The sequence below is a fragment of the Heloderma suspectum genome, chromosome 3, assembly GCF_057233095.1.
Source record: "Heloderma suspectum isolate Gila_16-S chromosome 3, 16-S_ref, whole genome shotgun sequence".
In the NCBI taxonomy this organism is placed as follows: Eukaryota; Metazoa; Chordata; class Lepidosauria; order Squamata; family Helodermatidae; genus Heloderma; species Heloderma suspectum.
The window spans coordinates 160,141,867-160,163,371 of record NC_139460.1 but is presented as its reverse complement, the minus strand read 5'-3'; the positions used below and the strand labels follow the sequence as shown (position 1 = coordinate 160,163,371).

Sequence of the window (21,505 nt, the reverse complement as noted above, 5' to 3'; positions counted from 1 at the left end):
TCTGATTTCAAAGCCATCTAAGTTGGTGGCCATCACTACCTCTTGTGGCAGCAAATTCCATTTAACTCTACACTGTGTGAAGAACGACTTTGTTTTATGTGTCCTGAGGGCATTGCTACACCTGCAATTTATCGCACACTCATGACTGGCCACTCACGGAAGTTTGCGGGTCCATTACACAACATCGTAATCCTCCCGTGATTTTCCTGCCATTTCCCCCTGCCTATCCTGTGTTATCCTCAAATGGGAAAAAAAAGTATTTTTTCAGACCATGCAACAGGAGCTCCATGACCTCCCCATGTGTTTCTCTCATAGCGTGAAGAAACTGCTGTGTATATGTGGCTGTGGGTGGTTGTTTGGGTTTGTTGGGGGTGCAGTCATGATGATGACGGCAGTGACCTTGGGGTGGTGGGCATGTCGGTATACTGACCTGCCACTATGCCATGGCTAAATGCAATGCACCGACTTTTGCTTCTGACTTCAGCTTACACAGAATGGCCAGCATTCCAGCAGTTCTCCGGGAAGCTGCTGCCTGTGGGGGCAGGGTTTGGGCAGTTTGGTGGACGTTGCTGTCCATCCTCACTGCATGTCAATCACAACCAAACCACCAATAATCTGCTTAGGGAGGGAAAGGGGCAGGATCAAGGAAGAAAATTTTGCTATGCCCCCAATGTGTGTAATGGCTTTTTGTGGAAAAGTAGCCTCTCTGTGAAAAGGTAAGGAATGGAATATACTGAGATAGAAACAACTGTGTAAAGGAGCCTGATCTAATCCTGCAATAAAACTGGATGGAGAAAGCCCCAGTTATGATGCGGATTTCTGCCCCTGTGTGATGAACCCCAGTATCTCCCACCAGCTTGATTGGCTGTCCCCAGGTTCTAGTATTATAAGGGGGTGTGTGGTTTCTCCCTATCCATTTTCTCCACACCATGCATAATGTGATACACTTCATTATACTGGACTGAAACATAATCAACTTAAAAGTTTTTAAAGGTTAAAACCAGAATTGGTTTTGAATTGGGTCCAGAAACTAACTGGAAGCCAATGAAAATATGTTCTGTGCAGCCTGACTCGGTTAACACTTGGATGACTTTATTTTTCTGAATCAGCTATAATTTATTGTCACTTTTCAAAGCATTATATTTAGAGTGCAGTACAGCACTGATCTGGGACTGGCACTGTACAAATATTATTAATGAATATTGGCTTCTCTAGAAATTCCGGATGTCACAAACTACTCTTATTCTCAGATGAAAGAAATATATAAGGAATCTATTCATTACAGGACATATTAGGGGAAGGGCTAATAAAACATCTTGGAGAGCAGTTAACAGAAAGAAAATCTATAGAAACTGCAGCATTTATTGTACTTTTTTCCCTCAATAACAAATGACAGAGTATTTGATTAGGGGATTCTTTACACAAAATACCAAAGTAGGTAAACTATATAACTGATGTTCACTAAATGTTCATAAGAATGGCTACACATGGGGAAAACTATGGGACCAATTAAAATACATATCTGAGTGCTATACCTGTGCTACTTAATCATTTCTCCACATTCAAGTACAGGTATAAGCTTCCAGTCTGCTTGCCCGTGCCTTCCTCCTGGATACTTAATTCCACCCTTCCGTCTCCAAATCTGGTTTTCTGTTACACCACCACCACTACCAGTCAGTCACAATTCCATAGCCACTGAGCACATTCAGTACTCATGGGGCTGTTTCTCACCCCCGCGCCAACACACACACACACACACACACACACTTTTAGGGTTGTTGTTTTTTTACCAGAATTTTTGTACTTCTGCAAACTTTGGGGTCCAGCAAGCCTGCTAATTTCTCCCGTGTGTGTGTGTGTGTGTGTGTGTGGTGCTGTTTTGGCTACAGATGCATCGGTACTCATGCCTGAACATCAAAAATGGAGGAAAGAAGTGGGATAGGGATGTCAGAGAAATCCGCAATGGAACTAGATGAGTTCAGATATTCATAAATCCAACCTGAGGATTCTACAGTAGACTGGCTTTTCCCTGTTGGGCGGATTCTGAGAACTTGCAGACAGTTTTCCTAAATTTCCAGAATTTTGTGCAAATTTTGTTGTAGAAAAATATGCAAAATAAAAAAAAATGGCCAAAGTGTGCATTTTCCCCATAGGTTAAAGCATGAAAATGCACACTTTGGGGAAATTTGTGCATTTCAACACATGCAAATTTGCACATATGTGTATTTGCACAAATTCAGAATTAAAGAAATCTGATTTCAGCAATAGGTGGATGATGGTACAAAAGGCACCTCAGGGTCCACTAAACACAGACAGAATGGATTTTACACAATCCGTACATCCCTAATGTGGTACTTGCAACAAAATGTTGCAATGTGGAATGCTCCTGTTCACTGTTCCAGTTAATCAGCTATGTCCTCCTCTATGATACTCCATTCTATTTCCCCTCCCACCCCATTTCCCATCCCCACAACAGTCAGTAGTCCATGGTCAATGAGGCACACTCAGTACTCATAGGGTTATTTCTGGGGTCCAGTAGTGTAGTGGCAAATTTAGAAGTGCAGGGTCCCTTTGTGACAGCCACAGCCACACCCCCTCACAGCCATGCCCCCTTCTAAGATTGTACAGCCTTGTAAGATATACAGCCTTCAGTTGGGATCCAAAAACAGTGCAGCTGAGAGTAAGGCAGTGGTATTTCAATTGGACGTCTGAGAAAAAATGCAGGGGTGTTAAAATCTTTTTCACTCACTCACTCACTCACTCACAAACATTTTAGGTTTTCAAAATATGATACTATATGGAAGCTTCACCCTCTCAACTCAACCCTCATTGACAGATCCCTTCTCATTTAAACAGGCCCCTTGCACACTCCCCAAGTGCCCCAACATTACCCATTAGCCTTCCCTTCATTATATCTCCCCCCTCCCCCTCCAACAGAAACGTCCACACATGTGGATTGAACTACACACACACACACACACTGGTGTAGTGGTAAATTTGGAAATGCAGGAGCTCACTGTGACAGTCTCCAAGGGCAATCCAAAATTTTTCAGCTGTGTCAATCCATATCAACAACAAACCAGTTCTAGGAGTTTTCATCTCCACCATCTTCGGAGCACATCTTCGGTAAAGCAAATAGGTCTTAATTGCCCATTCCAGACCAAGTCATCCCAAAGACTTTGTATTCCAACATGGAACAATATATTGTCGCTTGGAAAATTCATTCCCCCCACACCTACAGTGAGGGTTGCAGCTAAGCTCAGAGGGAACAGGGAATTCTGAAGGGGGTGGCAGATGACATCAGAGTCCCTGCTAATGAAAAAAGTGCTGGGGCTACGCCCCTGCAAGCCCTGCATCCGCTACACCACTGCTAGGGTCCCCCTTAGAAAAGAAAAATCCTAAGGATTTCTTTAACTTCTTCAAACCTTGAGTTTTCACCAAGTTTGCTGTTATCTCCATCTTTGCATGAAAAGTTACTAATGATGTAAGTCCTATTGATTTCAACATGACATAAGTATAAAGAACTTAGTCTGAATCCAACCCAAAGTTTGGAAGAGGTTATTGATAATCATATATGGGAGAGTGTATTTTAAAACTGCTTAGCAGAAGTAGTGCCTGAGGATGAATTTGGTCACAGTCCTGAATCTTGTGCATGCGGAGAACAGTGTGCAGAACAGCTCGGCTATAACTCTTCTGTTCCCTGTCATGCCATCTTCTCACCTAGAACACCAAGACTGTGCCACTTGCACCACGATGCAGCAGCTCTTTCTCTTGAGGCTGAGGCCCTCCCCACACATTACTTTGTAGCATCCAGTGTCCCACACTTTTCCCAGCTCTTTCAGCCATTTTGCACATGCCAATTTATGGTTAAATGTCATCTATATAGGAACACCTGTTGTCAGGATCTGTTAGCGCAAAATCCCTTTTTATATAAGATTCTCCCTTATAAATTCTGGGAACCATAATCTCTCCACCATTATCTTTTCCATTGTTATTTTAACCCCCTCTGCAGAAAAGTTACAAGCATTGCCATAACACTGAAGGCAAGAAAAGCTAACTTAGTTACAGGAAGCCAACAGTTTAATGGATTCTAATATCCCTTAGGTTGTAAAGTCAGTAGCAACTTTCACTTCTCTGGCAATGAGTCATGAAACAAATGTTATCTAGCTCTTGTTATTAAACACAATGCTTAAAACATTAAAACATATACTTTGTTCTTTACACTGTTGTTCTTGTTGTTTTACCTTTTCTATCTTAGTTTAATTTTTGTGAATTATGTTTTGTAATTATTTTTTACAAGATTAAAGTGGTAATACAGAAAGTAAATACTAATTCTAGTTCCTCATTATCATCCTGAACATCCTAAGGGTGCTGCATAATTGCTGGAGCTTTATTCACAGCAGCACTGTCATACACATTAGAGATGGCACAGTGTGGCTTCTTGCATAGTCAGTACATGGCACTTTTAGATCAGCATAAAGATGTTAAGACTGCCACCTCTCATAGCAGCTTTTGCAAACAGCAGAAAGTCCGCCTTAAGATAAGGAATTGTGCAAAAGTCCTCCATAGGATAGCATGAGCAGTACTGGCCTAGGCACCTGTCCTCCAGCAAAAGAACATAAGAGTAGATTTTAAGTATTAATTGATTCAGAAACCAGTTCTGTAGCTACATGCCAATCTGGAAGTGCAGGGAAAATACATGCACACTTGTCCTGGCCTGTACCATGTCAGAACACAATTGGAAAAATCATATTTAAGAGGCTTAACTGTAGAAAAGTAATGTATCAGGGAAAAGGCTTAGTCTAGCTTAGTCTTTTCCTGATGTGCTAGTTTTCTATTCACAAGATGTTTTCTTTGCGTTTTTACCTGTGGTAACATTCAAACTTTTGGGGTGCTGGCTGGCAAAGATATGCATTCCCAGCACTAAAGGGAAGGGGTGCACAGCTTCTCAAGGAGAAAACACACTGAAAAGGAGTTTTGAAATTATACAAAATGGCACAGGCAGGTAGAGCAAGGACAAATAGTGCTCCTCAGGGTGATGTCACAAACATTGTCTAATAGATGTTCAAAACAGCAGCATGACCATAGTCAATACAACTTTAATGTCGGTAATAGTTACATTTTGTGGGGGGAAGAGCTACAATTCTAGAACCAGGAAAACAAATTATCCACCTGTATATATACGGCAGTGTTTGTATTTCCCTCCTGTCCAATCACAGCTCTCGACGGCCCCATGTCTTCTTCCGGCTACTGATCGCATAGCTTCTTCAGCAGCCCCCCATTTCCTCAGCAACAAGCAAGGGCTGGATGTGCACGCGCTTGTCTGATCTAGGAAGCTAAGCAGGGTCGGCCCTGGTCAGTAGTTGGATGGGCGACCGCCTGGGAATCAGGCTTCCTGCATTACGCAGGGGGTTATTCTATTTTTTTTATTATTTATTTATTATTTATTTATTTATTTATTGCATTTATACCCCGCCTTTCTCCCTCTCGCAAGGAACTCAAGGCGGCTTACATTATCCTCCTCCTCACCGTTGTATCCTCACAACAACAACCCTGTGAGGTGGGTTGGGCTGAGAGTCTGTGACTGGCCCAAAGTCACCCAGTGAGCTTCCATGGCCAAGTGGGGACTAGAACCCGGATCTCCCGGCTCCCAGTCCGTCACTCTCACCACTACACTACACTGGCTCAGTGTAGCCAGTGTAGCCATCCACTGGCTCAGTGTAGCCATCCAACTCAGTGTAGTTGGATGGGCGACCGCCTGGGAATCAGGCTTCCTGCATTGCGCAGGGGGTTGTTCTATCCCTTCAAATGAGATAAAGTTTTACCCCCTCCTATGCCCCGCTCTGGATGTTGTTGTTGTTTTTTAATTAAGGTGTTATCCTCACAGAATCGGCGCTTCTCCGTGATGTTTCTTTCCCCCCTAATTCAGGCATGATCTTTGAAGATCTGAAGTTGTGAAGCTTCACAACTTCAAATCTTCAAAGATCATGCCTGCATTAGAAAAAAAAAACATCGCAGAGAAGCCCCGATTCTGTGAGGATTTAAATTTTTAAAAAAAAATTAAATTTTTTAAATTTATTTAAAAATTTATTAATTTAATTTTTTTAAAAACAAAAAATAATTAATTTTTTAAAAAACATCCTGAGCAGGGGATAGGAGGGGGTAAAACTTAATCTCATTTGAAGGGATAGAACAACCCCCTGCGCAATGCAGGAAGCCTGATTCCCAGGCGGTCGCCCATCCAACTACTGACCGGGGCCAACCCCGCTTAGCATCCAAGATCAGACAAGCACGTGCAGGAAAACAGCAGGAAAACCGCACAGTGCTTGAGTGTGAACCGAGCTTGCGCATTCGATAAAGCACTGCAACGGGGAAAATGGGTGAGTGTGAATAATCATGTTTTAATGCGAGAGCGTTTAACCAGACTGGACACCAAATTCATTGCGATGGCAGGCGCATGTAGATCGGCCCTAAGAGAATGATAAGCTTCAGCTAAGATGAGGTATAATACAGATATCCCTAAATACACAGAAGTTATAATCACTAAAAGTATAATGAAAACAATAGCAAGCATATTGTTAAAATGGTAAAACCTAGGTTCCTCTCAATCTAACAGTCAATATCAAAGTTTCATATTTACCTAAATGGAAGGCATAGTGGGCAAAGCAAGCCTAAGCATGTATGGCAGATTTCTCGTTCTTCCAGGATCATTCTCCCAAACAAATCAAACCCTAGTTGTTTTATAACCCCCATGAAGTTGACGACCTCATCCTTAGTTTTGGACCTGGTCATACCACCATACCCATTGTTATCAATGTAACCTGGCCTGCTATTGACACCAGTAACACTTAGACGAAGGTACCCCTGCTAAACCAAGCAGCTGGCTGCTTCCAGTACCTAAGCCACCCGCTTGTGGCAGCCTTCTTTCAATGCCAAGAATGCATTCCATTACTCATCGACATCTCACAACACACACACACGGAACTAGTCACATCTACAAAATGCAATAAATTCTTATCAATTCCACACAGCATAATGCCTATTTCGCTGCACAAGGACCTACATAATCTCTCTTTCTCTCTCTCTCTCTCTCTCTCTCTCACACACACACACACACACACACACATGCACACACGCATGTGCACACACACATGAAAGGGGTCCAGGGGTACGCAATATAGTGCCCTCCAGATGTTTTACAACTCCCATAATCCCTGAACATATTATTTAACATCTACATGAAACCACCGAGTGGGTTCAACAGGAGTTTTGGAGTACATTGCCATGACACGCAGCTCTATTTCTCTTTTTCATCTTCATCAGATGAGGCTGTGGATGTGCTAGATTGGTGTCTGCTTGTGAAAATGGACTGGATGAGGGCTAATAAAATGAAGCTCAATCCAGACAAGACCGAGATGCTTTGAGTAAGTGGTTCTTCTGACCAGATGGAGGGTGTTCAACCTGTTCTGGATGGGGTTGAATTCCCCCTGAAGGGGTTCTCCTGGAGCCATCTTTCTCATTTGAGACTCAGGAGTGTCTTCTACCAGCTTTGGTTTGTGGCACAGCTGTGTCCCTATCTGGACAGGGATAACCTGGCTTCAGTAGGCTATGCTCTGGCAACCTCCAAGTTAGATTACTGCAAGGCACTCTACATGGGGTTGCCTTTGAAGATGGTTTAGAAGCTGCAGCTTGTGCAAAATGTGGTGGCCAGACTGATAGCTGGGACTAGAAGGTCTGAACATGCAACACCAATTCTGGCCTACCTGTACTGGCTGACAGTATGTTTCTAAGCCTAATTCAAGGCGCTGGTTTTGACCTATAAAGCCTTCCATGGCTCAGGCCCGCAATACCTGATGGAGCACCTCCCCCATTATGAATCTACCTGTACGCTATGGTCAACATCTGAGGCCTTCCTCCAGGTGCCTCCTCCATGGGACTTTTGGAGGATGGCAACAAGGGAGAGGGCTTTCCTCCCCTGGCTGTGGAACACTGTCCAGGTGAGGTCCGCCTGGCACCAACATCGTCATCTTTTCAGCACCAGGTTAGACTCTACTCTCAGGCATTTGACAGCATATTATAAGGCTTTTTAGTAGCCCTTTTATTGTTCATTGCTTAAAATTGTATGTTAATGATTTTAGATTATGCTATCATATTATATTTTAGGCTTTTAATCTTTGTAAACCACCCAGATAACTTTGGCTATGGGCAGTACAGAAATGTAATAAGTGAAATGAACATTGGTTTTGCTGGCTGAGGCTGATGGGAGGTGTAGTCCAAAATATCTGGAGGGCCCCAAGTTGGGAAAGGCTGCCCCAGTCTGCCTCTATTATTAACTAGTTTTTAAAAATGAACTTGTGTTATAAATGTTCACAGACTGTGAACATAATGCAAGTCTGTATGTTTAAGTCTACATATGGGTATAAGATGATCTAAGGGGTTTGCTCCATTTCTTGTTCCCATTATTTTATAATGATTCACCTGACGTAGGGAATCTTAGGAGCGCAGACAAGAGGAAGGACATTCCCTCCCATTTTATAACTGCTCAGTGTTCTGCTAGATCATATTTTATATGCTACTTATGAAAATCTGATGCTTCCCTATGGTGAATAAGCCCAGTGGTCTATTTAGCCCAGCATTGCCTAATTTGACCAGCAGAAGCTCCCCAAGAGGCCAGGCCAAGGCCTTTCCAAGCCTGCTACTTGAGATTCTTTAAGAAGATATGCCAGAGACTGAAATGGCGACTGCCTACATGTAACAGATGTGTTCAATCACTGAGCTGTAGCTACAAGTGCCTTTCTTTGAAAGAAATAATAATCTATCATTCACTAGCTAAGAATGAAAGAGCAGTATATTCGAACTGCATGTACAAATGGCGCAATGTCTTATGATCCACTAAGACGTGCATCAAGTATACAGTTTCAAAGGCTGAATCTATTTTTAAATGTCTCCAGGGAAGGAACCGAGAGCTGTTCATAGATATCAACTGAGGAATCCAAGATTTGACCATAGCTGGGAGTGGGCACCTATACATCCAGTCCTCTTAAAACAGAAAAACAAACAAACCCAAACACCTGAAGAGTCAATTAGAACTATGCGCCATGGGCAGAGAATGCTGACTGACTGCAGAAGAGGGGGAAATGGAATGATATGGGGCATCCCTACACCAGTCTAAATCCTTCATTTAAAACGGGGCTTTCTGTTTCTGTTTTAAATGCAGGATCACAACAATCCCCCTTTTCACATGCTTCCTTTCCCCCCTCCCCTTTCCCCCTCCTTCTCCCCATATCCAAGTCTTCCATTATCTTTCATTGATCTCGCTCTTCATCTTGCCACTTTTTCTCTTTTCACAAACTCAAGCGGAACACAAAGGGGTAATTTCATAGCTCATTATCTGCATTCTATTTACAAATGGAACAAAGGGCATTTAGTGCAGGAGGTGCCTTGGATGAGCCTGCAAACTTCTGTGAAGGAGCAATCTCAACCGCAGGATAAAAGCTCCGTGTGAAGAAAGCCATGGCTGAAACACCAAAGAGGAGCATTCAACAATGAAACACTTTGTTCCAGATCGCACTTATATGCCCTGTTTCCTATGCTGACATTTGGTCTTTAATAGTGCTGTGTCAAACCTTGCCCCCTACTTTCACAAAATTCTTCCCTCTGTAAGAAAGAAGGATGTTTTTTTCTGTTGCAGGGAGGGGGAAAATTTGGATGGAATTTCTAATGGAGAGTGGGGAGGCAGGGGTTCCTTTTACCTTGTAAGTGTAGGAGGTGGCCAAGGAGTCTTCTTTTTGTTTTTTAACTCTCAAAATGCCCGCGTGCTGTTGCAGCGCACTCCACACAGAGACTTTTAGCCTAGCGATGCTTCCTGCAATGCTCAGGAGACCACATGACATCACATAGTCTCCTGAGCATTTCACAAAGCATTGCTGGGCTGAAAGCCTCTATGTGAAAAGCCCAGCAGCACTGCTTGTTACAGTTGGCTATTACGGTTGCACAACAGGCTGCTCAAGTGGAATACACAACCGGGGCTGCACAAGAGTACAGTGCAACCAGTTGAACAATTGTTCAATTGTTAGCAATTGCACTTTTGCAAATGTAACTTTAGCTGAATCTTGTGCATAGTTCGAAACCTAGTTTCCACTAGCACATCATTTGAGCTAATGGAATGACACAGTTAGGTACTGCCCATTGTTCCCACATGCATGCTCCTAACTTCCTTGTTCAGTTTACACAATTAGTTATACAATATGCACTTAAACTGATTGTGATCAATGGGTTTTCCATTACACATTGCACATTTTGATACAGATATCTTTGGGAAATTGAATTCTTACCTAAGCCATGTCTATGGGTTGACATTGGAGGCAAGACAGTCCATGCCTTTGTCTTTGGATTGTAACATTCAACAGTGTTTAATGTCTTTAAACCATCCCGGCCTCCAATAACAAAGAGTTTGTCATCAATGACAGCCACACCAAACTGCAGCCTTCTGCCATTCATCACTCCAGCTTGGATCCATATATTTGTCCTAAGATCATACTTCTCTATTGTTGTAGCACCTGCTGAGAAACATCAATAATGTAATTAATAGGCGCATTTGTATATGGAGTTATGCACCTGGTTTACAAACAGAAATGAAAATACTTCTTCTAAAGTTTTCCAGTTTTACTTGGAAAAAAAGCAGTATTTATTAAAACAACAACAACAACAACAACAACCAAAAAACACTTTCAGGCTGCAATTCTATACATACTTACCCAGGACTAAGTCCCATTGAACTCATTGGGGCTTACTTCTGAGTAGACACATATAGGACTGCACTGTTATAATTTGATGTCTCTTTTCATGAAAGTAAAAGCAAGAATCCATTAGTCCTGGCAAAATTAAAGAATAATGAATCCAAGTAATAGTATAGACTAACTTTCACAGTCCAGAAGCAGAATTTTGCAGACTGTATTCACCATTTTTTCTGGGTAGCTAGCTAGTTAAGGGCAAAGGAATATCAATGGTTCAATATAAGATGGAGGAATTCACAGCTAATTAAAGGCCCTTCTTTCCCCGTATTTGTCTGATCTGAACTTCTGGTTGAGGCCTAAATGTAAAGATTTAGTCTACTTTATCTACTTTCTATCATGCTTCAGCTCCCCCCACTTGAGTCAGGGTTTCTCACATTAAGTGGTGGAAAAATAAGCTGTGCTGCAGCACCTCCCAGCCTTCAAATGTAACATAAGTGACTTGAGCCTATTCACGGTCTCAGTCAACAGCAAATAAAATAATGTATTCCATATTTTTGTGGATAGGATATCTAAATGAGCTGAACTTAAAATGCTCTAGAGTAAAGATTACTAATATCAACTGAACTTTTGTACATTGTTTTTACACTCACACATCCAAGATATGCTTTCTTTCCAACCATTAATAGACCCTGTGGAGAAAACTACATTTATTATAGTTTGCAATTAAATATGTCTAGCCTATTTCCTGATAGTCTGATAAAAAAAGTTATTCTGTGATAATCCATGCAAAATAAACTTTGTTAAAGCTTTAATAAAAAAGAGAGATGTAATTTGAATTCTATTTGTATCCCAGTGTAACAGAACAATAATAATGTAGATACCCAACTGGATATATTAAATTCCCTTCTAATTTGCTCAGCTACAAGAAATATGAACTAATTTCTGCATTCAATTATCTTTAAAGTGTTTTTTTACAGTCCTTAATTTAAAATTGAAACTTATATAAATGAATTAATTCACTAATTAGAAATAACCAAGTACAGCACTCTTTTGTATAGTTGTTTATTGGTATTGTAAAGTATATCAATGTGACATACATTCTCCATTGGTTGAAAATTTTACAGACTGTGCCACTATAGAGGAGTATGTTTTTGCCATTAAAATTATAGTTTGCATACAAAGCAGTAACAGATCTGCGGCATTTTCACTGATTGCAAATTAGTTTTGCACTATAAATTACATATTTAGTACAGAAAATATTTAGAAATGGATTTCTCTTCTAATCAACCCTTATTAATCCAGTTTATGTAAACATTTGGGAATATATGCCTTGCCTCCCTCTAACCCAATGTGACTGGAAGAGAGAAGAGGCAGAGGTCACACTCATAAGGGTAGGCTATCCTTCAAATGAAATGTATAGTTGGGACCTTCTGTATTCCACCAGCCTCTAGAGTATTCATGTATGTGTGTGCTTAGATGTTAATATAAATTTGAAAGGAGTTATTAGACACCCCCTTCCAACCAAGGAATCTGACCTGTTCAGCACTGTTCAGCACTGTTTCCCACACATGTTCCTGAAAAACAATTTTGATAGAATACTATAGCCATTACTCTGAAGCAAAAAATGGTACAAATTTTGACTAAAGATAAATCCAAAGCAAATTGGAAGTTTGTCTTCAAGAAAATGATCTGAGGAAAATCATGGGAAGGTAAAGGAAAAACTACTTGCAAAACTACTTTTGCAAAAAGTGGTATGGTGGCTGACAACTTAAACGCACAACAAATAAAGCCCGAAGTATTCAGTAATATGCCACTCTAGAACTCACTATAACAGGGATTCTCTCCCTCTTTCCCTCCCTCTCCCCCTCTCTCATACATACACACATACACTTCCACCTGAGACTGAAGCAAAATCAACAGGATTTTTAAACAGTTGTAGCCTAGTTGTTTATTTATTACATCTCTGTACCACCCAATAGCTGAAGCTCTCTGGCCAGTTTACAACAGCTTAAACAATAACATATAATAACCTGACAAAATGCAGTATAACACTTTTAAAAGATTACAGCTACAGTATAAAACCAAAGTAAAAGTAAAAACCTGCAGCAGTGTAAAGATCTAAAAATCCAGTAACAGATTTAACACAATAAAAACTGAAGAACTAAAATGCCTGGGAAAATAAGGTCTTCACCTGGTACCAAAAAGACCACAATGTAGGTACCTGGCAAACATCTCTGGAGAGGGCATTCCAAAACCGGGGTGCCACCACTGAAAAGGCCTTCTTTTCAGTGGCCACCTGGCTCATTTCATTTGGTGGGGGCACCTGGAGGGGGGCCTCCACAGATCATCTAAGGATCTGGGCAGGTATACATGGGAGGAGACAATCCTTAAGGTAATCTGGCTCCAAGCCATTTAGGGCTTTGTAAGTTAATACCAGCACTCTGAATTGGGCCTGGAAACAGACTGAAAGTGCAGATCACTGGTGTAATATGTTCATGCTGACCAGTCCCTATTAACAATTGTACTGCCCTATTTTGGACCAGCTGAAGGTTCTGGATTGTTTTCAAAGGCACATCCATGTATATCGCATTGCAGTGAACCAGATGAGAGGTTATCAGAGCATGGATAACTGTAGCTAGGCTTTCTCTATCCAGATAAGGACATAGTTGGTATATCACCCTAAGCTGATAAAAGCTGCACCATGCCATTGATGCCACCTGTGTCTCTACTAGTGACAATGCTAGACCCAAAGAGTTCCCTCAAACTATGAACCTGAACCTTTAGGGAGAGTGCAGCCCCCTCCAGAATTGGTTGAACATCACTTAGCCGAGCAGATGGACCACTCGCTAATGGTACCTTCATTTATAGTATACTGAATCCAGAATAAGAGCTACTCCAGATTATGACATTTGGCTATTGTAGAATAAGCTATGTATTTTTGATCTATGCAATGTACACTTGAGAACACTGCCATGAACAGCTTTTTACATAAATTTGAATGTATCTGCAAAAAGCCTTTAAAAACAAATGGAAAAACAATGCGGTAACCTTTCCTCTTTCTTTTCTAGGTTCTTTTCTTCCACTAAAGAAATTCTCCTTGATATCTGTGTCAATAACCCAGTTCAATCACATTTGTTCCACCTCAATAGATTTATTTTTATTTCAACTCATACTGTTGCAGATCACTAGGCCAAGGTCATCAGTTTGCACCTACTCAAAGCAACATCTCTAAATCTTGATCAAAATGGTCAACAATATATGTCAGCAGCAACTTCAGCAGGAGCAGAATCAACAGAAAGAGCTTTGGGGGAAAATGATTTACAGAGCCTATTGCAACAACAGGGTAACTGCAAAGAGATTCACCCTGAAGCCATTCCTATATTGGATGCATAGGGCTGGATTCAAGACTTAATCCTACTTGAAGTAGAGCCACTGAAATCATTTGGACTTAAAAGTTAGGAATATCTTAAGTCCCACTGATTTCAGAGGCTCTACCTAAACATGAGTGGGTCTGGATCCAACCCATAGGCAGTTATTTCTCTACATCCCAACACAGCACCAAAAATTTAAAAGTAGAGCTGGTAAACCCAACTTCTTAGCCTTGTGTGTGTGATCACTAAACTCCTAAGAATGCAATCCTATGAACTGATATGTTGATAGACAGAGGGGATCCACGACTGGAGCTATGTAAAGACTGCCCTGTGCCCTCATTGGCCATGTCCTCCCCAAAGGCACCACTGATTTGTTCAGATCACTGTAAGTACTCTTTTTTTTCTTTTAAAATGGAGTGCCGGGAACTGCAGGGTCAGCCGGTGCCCCCACTTTGTCAATGGGCCCAGGCAGAGGAGGAGGAGGGTGGTGGCGGCGGCATGGCGTGGTGTAGCGTGGCGACAGTGGAGGTGGCAACTATGGCAGACTCAGGAGCAGATGGGCCCTTTTAAGCCTCTGGGGCCTCGGCAACAGCCTGCCCATCCCAACTGCTGACCACAGGCCTGGTAATTACAGTCTCTTTTCTTGTTAAGTATAAATCACAGGAAAAAAAGTTAAATTGATATGAAGTATACAGTCCAAAACACATGCAGTCTTTTCTCTCTGTTCCCTCACCTAGAGACCAAATTCTGAAACCCATCCTAACACATATGAATTCACTCAAAATTCATATTGTAAAATGCAAATTTTGAAACTCACATTTTATGCAGATTGAAATTGAGGATTTATGGCTGTAGGGAAGGGGATAGGAAGGGAATCGCCACAAACTAATTTCGGAAAATAGTTTCCCCCCACACACACACACACACAATTTGCAAAATGTTTGTTTCTTTCATGATTATTATCTTATTAGGGGGCTAAGGGAATAAGTTCCCTACCCCCTTTCCCCATCTCTCACTGTGAAGAAGATAAAATACAATCAGAAAATACAATTGCCTGCATTATGCAATCAGTTAAAATGGATAGCAAAGGATAAAACCCTTGTTGTTTTGCTCTAGAAAGGCATCTTCTACTCCTGCTTAAGCTACCTGCTGAAATTGGTAAGTCCCTCTCTCACTTAAATCCTTCATGCCTTTTATCCTTCCTTCTACCCCTTCCTCTGCTTTTAGTTGCTTTTTCACCCATCCTTTGAGCGACCAGTACTACATCTGCTGAATCCATAACCTTCTTGACCTGGTATAATGTGACTTTTGATGTTGGACCACACTGAGACCTCCAGTAGAGCAGCCACATGTGCATGTGATTATATTAATTAGCTTTTCTTTAGAACTATATAAATTAGTATGAATAACTTCTTGCTGTGATAAACTTTCATAGCAAAAACCGTGGATATTATATGAAGTTATAAAGAACTAATTAGGCTCTTTTTCATGTTCTGGATAAAATGATACACCAGAGAGCAATTGGAGAGTTAAAATCACATGCTGCTCTGTCTATTAAAGCAGTGTCTCTAACATCATACCTATCAGAGGAATTCATAGTGCTTGTTTCTTTTATTGAATGTTTGTTAAATGTTTAACAGTTGTAGACAACAGGCTTGACATTTGACGCGAAAGAGGAAAAACCGGAAAAGGGACCTTAAGATCTTCTAGAAATAATGGCAAAATGAAAATATGTGGAACACTCCCACATTTAAATAAAATATCTTCAATATGCTTCTTGATGTTTTAGCTTGATCAACAACTCAAGAACCAACAGCTATGTCAGCACATCACAAAACAGAACATCATGATGGCAATGATGTAATCAATACTTTACTTTAAGACTGCTGTCCTAATGCACGGTTACCTGGGAGTAAGCTTCATTAAATTCACTGAGACATCTGAGCAGACATGCATAGGATTACATGACAAATGTTTTTAAGTGGGATATTAGAAATGTTATCCAGATCAATAGCTGTCAAAAGCCATTATCCACGATAGATAAATCAACTGCCCATATTCAGAGGCAGCATGTTTCTGAATACTAGATGCTGAAGACAAACAAAAGTGTGAATGCTTCCATGCTCTGCTTCCAAGCTTCCCAGAAGCTTGTCACTATTGGAAAAGGAATGCTGGACTAAATGGACCTTTGATCTGATCCAGAAAGGCCTTAATTGGAATAGAAGCCACTTAAACATATTGACTAGAGAAAACCGTATGTTAGATTATTCCTTGTAGTTGATGGTGACAGTCCAGTTCTTCACATACTTTTCAGGAGGGTGGGGCAACCTGTTTTCTGTCGAGGAGCACATGCGCTCATGGGTAATCTGTCAGACAGGGACTGAAGCCAGCAGTGGACAGGACCAGAGCCAAAAGTGGGTGGGTCACTTTTCTCTTTCTGTCACTCATTCTGTTTTCTCTCTCTGCCTCTTCCTTCCCACCCAGCAGGCTGCCACCAAAACGACAGATGGCTCATGTCATAGGTTTGAACAGATTGCATGCAGAAGACTTTTGAAATTAGGCTGAGAGCTCCATGGCCCCAGGGCTGGAGGCTGCCCATCTCTGCTTTGCAGTAATCCTGTGCTGTAATCCTATAGTATGTGGCTTCCTATGTGAGCCACCTGCTTTATGACTTCATGTAAACTTTCCTCTTTATGGGATCACATGGAGGAACATCAGTGTGAAATGGCTATATGTGGAAATAGCCTGCAGTCATTTCAGTGAGGGTGGTTGTCAATTTACATCCTCAGCATAAACTGACGATAATGCAGGTCCATACGCACAAAACAATATCCCCCATACACCCCCCAAGTGGCTGATTTACATGCATGAGCCTGACCTGTGCTTTTTAATAGCTTCTCTCAAGGCCCAGTCCATATGTGCTAAAATGGCTGTTACTGCAAGGAGGAAGTAACTTAGGGATGTACGAAAGTCACTTACCTTTTGCGGATTATGTTGATGGTGGGGGGGGAGGCGTTCCGTCCCTCCCCCCGGAATCCTCGCCGGGGGGGGAGGTGCTCCGTTCCTCCCCCCCCCCGGAATCCTCCGCGGCCGGCTGTGCTCCGCAGCAGCTCTGCAGAGCAGCCGGCCAGGCCCAGCCAGGCCAGAGCTGTCCGCAGCTGGATTTCCGGCCACGGAGGGCTCTGGGTAAAAAACAAAACAAAACCGCATACGCAAATGGCGGCAGCTACGGCCGCCGCCATTTGCGTTCCTTATTTTTGCCGTCTTAATCTACGTAAATATTTACATAGATTATGGCGGCGAAAATAAAGGGGAATGCAAATAGCGTAGCGGGCGCTATTTGCATCCCTTTTTGATTCCCCGTTTTAGCCTACGTAAATCTTTACGTAGGCTAAAACAGTGAATCAAAAAGGGATGCAAATAGCGCCTGCTATGCTATTTGCGTTCCCCTTTATTTTTGCCGTCATAGTCTACATAAATATTTACGTAGATTAAGAGGGCAAAAATAAGGAACGCAAATTGCGGCCGTTGCCGCCACCATTTCCGTACGCGGTTGTTGTTGTTTTTTAAACACACCCAACCATGATAGGCTACGTAAAGATTTACGTAGCCTATCATGTCGTGTTTTTTTTTAAAAAAAAACTAGCCATGATAGGCTACATAAATCTTTACGTAGCCTATCTCGTCTTTTTTTTTTTACAAGCCTGGAATTGGCAGTGGCGGCAGCCAGTCGGAAGACCAGCCACCGTTGCCGGAGCCGCCGCCACCCAGAAGATCCGCCACAGGTAAGTCTTGTCCTGGGGGGGATCTGCGGGGGGGGCAGGGGGGCAGGCCATTCCGCCACAGAGTTCAGGATCCACAGGAGTTCAGGATTCACCGAAATCCATGGCGGAATTCTCTGACATCCCTAAGTAACATACAGTGTGAGCTAAAACAGTGGTGGGCAACCTGAGACCCGAGGGCTGCATGTGGGCCTCAGCCAAGTTCATGTGGCCTTCAGCCTAGTTTCAAAAGCCCTGTGCAAATGATCGGTTGAAACCTCTGGCAAGAGCAATAGTCTGTTGTGTGGGGAAAGAGAGAGAGCCCCTGATAGACTAACCCCAAGGGAATATGGCCTTTGATAGGAAAAAGGTTCCCCACCCATGAGCTGAAAGAATCACACAGTTCCTCAGTGGTACCACAGCCCTTTTTAATATGCTGAATTCGCATGAATTACTGCCAGGAAACTATATGGTTCGTGTAGCCTCAGATGTTACTTCTTCCACAGGACTGTAACCATGGACTGGTCCAAGTGAGAGGTTTCAGTGCATATGAACTGGCCCAAGAGACAGTCCAAGAGGAGAATAGATATTAGGCGGAGCAAACTTGTTTTAAGATTGCTAAACATGGTTTTATTTCAGGAGAATTAGAGAACAGAAATGGGAAAGAATCCCCATCACTCTGGCTCACATGGGATTTGCTCAGAAATAGCCCCTAAATTTCCCCCTAAATTGCAAAATAGGTGGCAGGAGCACCCTAGCTGCCTCTTAAGGACCCCATCCATAGCCAAACAAGATGCAGACAAAAGGGATTCTCTCCAAGGCTTTATTCCTTTACAGCTTAATTACTCTTTCAGATGCTAATTGCCAGTGACTAAGCAAGGAACTGCAATGGGTATCTTAGCAGAGTAACCTCAGCTCCATGTACGCAGTTGGTCCCCGTTTGGAGGAGAAAGGCGGGAAAGCTCTGGAACTTATGGGCTGGGGGGAAGCTCCCCCCTTACCCATGGAGCATCGGGGCACAGCTGTTGCCACAGCGCCAAGTGGGCTGAGCGCCTCCTCTCAGCGCCCTCCACCTCACGCCTCTCCGCCGGCGCCTTGCATCTAGCAACAAGCGATCTCCCACTCTTTTGCTGCCAGGGTCACTATATGTCTCAGGAATGTGAGTGGGGGGGGCTCCCCCTGCAGCTGCGTCTCTGAGAGATGAGTGGACTCCTCTCCCACAGGTTGTAGCTCTTCCTCAGAATCAGAGCTGCTTTGGGGCTCTATGGGCTCAGTTCCAACCCTGACAATAGGTCAATTAACTACTGAGCCAACCAGAATTTTCCTGAGGACACCTCTTCAAAGTAGCCTTCTATTCAAAGCAGCAGAGATGTATCTATGGCTCATCACACTGTGGGATGTTTTAAAGAGTTGCCCCCAACAAAAGTGCAAGGGGAATCCCTGTTACCCAAAGGGTCCCCCACAGGGGGAGGGGTTTTGCCCCAAGCCCTAGTTTTCACGGGTAGCCCTACAAAGCAGCCCTTATGCAAAGCATTGAGAAAGCAACTGGGCTGAGGCAAAAGCCCACCCCTTAAGGAAAGAGGATCCTCTGCTGAGGAGCAGTTATGCCAGAAACAGTCTTTCAAACAGCAGTCCTATTCTAGAGTGTAGAACATGAATTAACAGGCAGATTTTGCTTGAACATCAGGAAAAACTTCCTAATGGTCAGAGCAGTCAGAGGATGGAACCACCTGTCTATGGAGGTGGGGGGCTCTCTGCCGCTGGAGGTATTCAAGCAGAGACTGAACAGCCATCTGTCAGGGATGCTGTAAAATGGATTCCTACATGGAGCAGGGGGTTGGACTTGATTGCCTAAATGGCCCCTTCCAGTTCTATGAACCCAGGGTGCAAGCCAGGAAGCCTTCTCTAGATCAGATTTTTATCTGAATTTTGGGCTTCTGACACCCAATCCTTTGAAGAAAGCATTATTGACTCCATATTTGAGGTCTTCACCCCAACAAATTTCACCAGCATCTCTATTAGAGAAGGGTCCTTGTGCTTTCATTTAGAACCTTGCAAGGGAAGGGTCCTCTCCAGTCTGTCCCCCACCTCAGGCAGCTGGTTGGCCACTGTGTGAACAGAGTGCTGAACTAGATGGACCCCTGGTCAAATCCAGCATGGCTCTTCTTATATTCTTATGTCCCATTGCAATTTTTATGTCTCACTGGAGAGGGTGGCAACACAAATACAACAGCAAATCCAATGGGTGCAGGAAGCAGCTTTATTAAGCACAACACTCATCCCAACTCTTTTTTAATATTTGGTTCCCATATTTGCTCCATATCTGCTTATTAAAGCTGCTTGAATTAATCTGTTTACCTTTGGATTTGTTTTAATTGTTTCATTTAATCTGCAAACACTTTGGGTATGTCATGACATCTCTCCTTAATGTTTCTGCTTTTAAAATATTAGGAAATACTGAAATGTTGTGTACTACGTAGTAAAGTCAGGACATCTGCCTAGGGAATAAACTATGGACTTCCAAACAGAAAAGCACAAGTGTTTCCTTGACTTAAATTATAATTTATAATTATAATTTGCTTTCGAATAATTTGATTTTACATCAATGATGTGCAGAATCCCTCTAAGAATTTCACTAGTTTTAGCAAACTAGGCCCAGATGTAGATTCCATGAGCATATACAGTTGCCCCCCTGCCCCGAACAACGACTGTTTGTGCATGTGGAAGTCTCTGCACCCTGCCCTTTCTGTATAAACACACACACACACACACACAGTCCATGTCTGAAAAACCAACAGAGGTACATAATTTTCTATATAACTGTGAATTTTCTATCTAACCAGCTGGTTTGAATACTATTCTTGTAATATTTACCAAGTTCAGGATATTGCTGTAGCAGATACTATTGTTTGGCAATTTCCACAAATCATAAACAGAATCACCAGCAAAAACTATGCAGAACCATGGAAGCACTGAGAAAGAAAGCTCTTAAATTCACAGGATATTCAGTACGAATGATAAGGAACAGGTCAAATCAATGAATGCAAAACAAGTATGCCTGAATGACAAAGCAGAATTTTAGAAAAATGAATTACTCACGAAGAGATTAAAGTGCATTAAAAATTAAATATCATTATTTATGTGCACACTGAACAATAGTTTGTCCTATACATGTTTGCAAGACACATTAGTAAGTCAGGAGAAATACAATTTGTATAGTCTATAGATAGCATCCACCTAAATTTACAGTGCAATCTTAACCCACCAGATCTGCTGGATATGGAGGTCCTTCTCCACCAACAGAAATGAGCTTTGCTGCTGGGAGGAGGACATCCATCCTGAGGCCCCCAATACACCCATGGAATATTCTGTGAGTGTAAAGGGAGCACTGCCGATGTTCCCACTAGCAGTAACCAGTGGAAGGCCCTGAAATGGGGCATTTTGTGGGTGGGTGGGAATGGCTTTGGAACCACTGAATCCAAAGACCCCCTGTTTCCCAGTGAAGCCCCAGGATGCTGGAGTAGGCATTTTTCCTCATATTGAAATCAGTGGAAAGAAAGAAAAAAAGGGACGAGATACACAGAAGCAATGAAGCAAATTAATCATAATGAATTTAGTTGCTATTGTTTTCAGTGGG

At 42.3% G+C, this 21,505-nt stretch overlaps 1 protein-coding gene across 2 annotated transcripts in view; it reads right to left on the bottom strand.

Annotated features, from left to right (window-relative positions):
* LOC146350380 (kelch-like protein 1) overlaps positions 1-15,410 on the bottom strand; it is a 65,360-nt gene extending 49,950 nt beyond the window's left edge. Inside the window, exons 1-2 of one of the 2 annotated variants that reach the window (XM_084841838.1) lie at positions 15,254-15,410; positions 10,335-10,559 (exon numbers count right to left, since the gene is read on the bottom strand). In XM_084841838.1, the coding sequence (XP_084697964.1) occupies positions 10,335-10,500 (166 nt within the window). In that variant the 5' untranslated portion in view covers positions 10,501-10,559; positions 15,254-15,410. Of the gene's footprint in view, positions 1-10,334; positions 10,560-15,253 lie in introns of those variants that run through there. The other variant, XM_084841835.1, reaches the window with a different exon arrangement.
* Between the last annotated feature and the right edge of the window lie 6,095 nt (positions 15,411-21,505).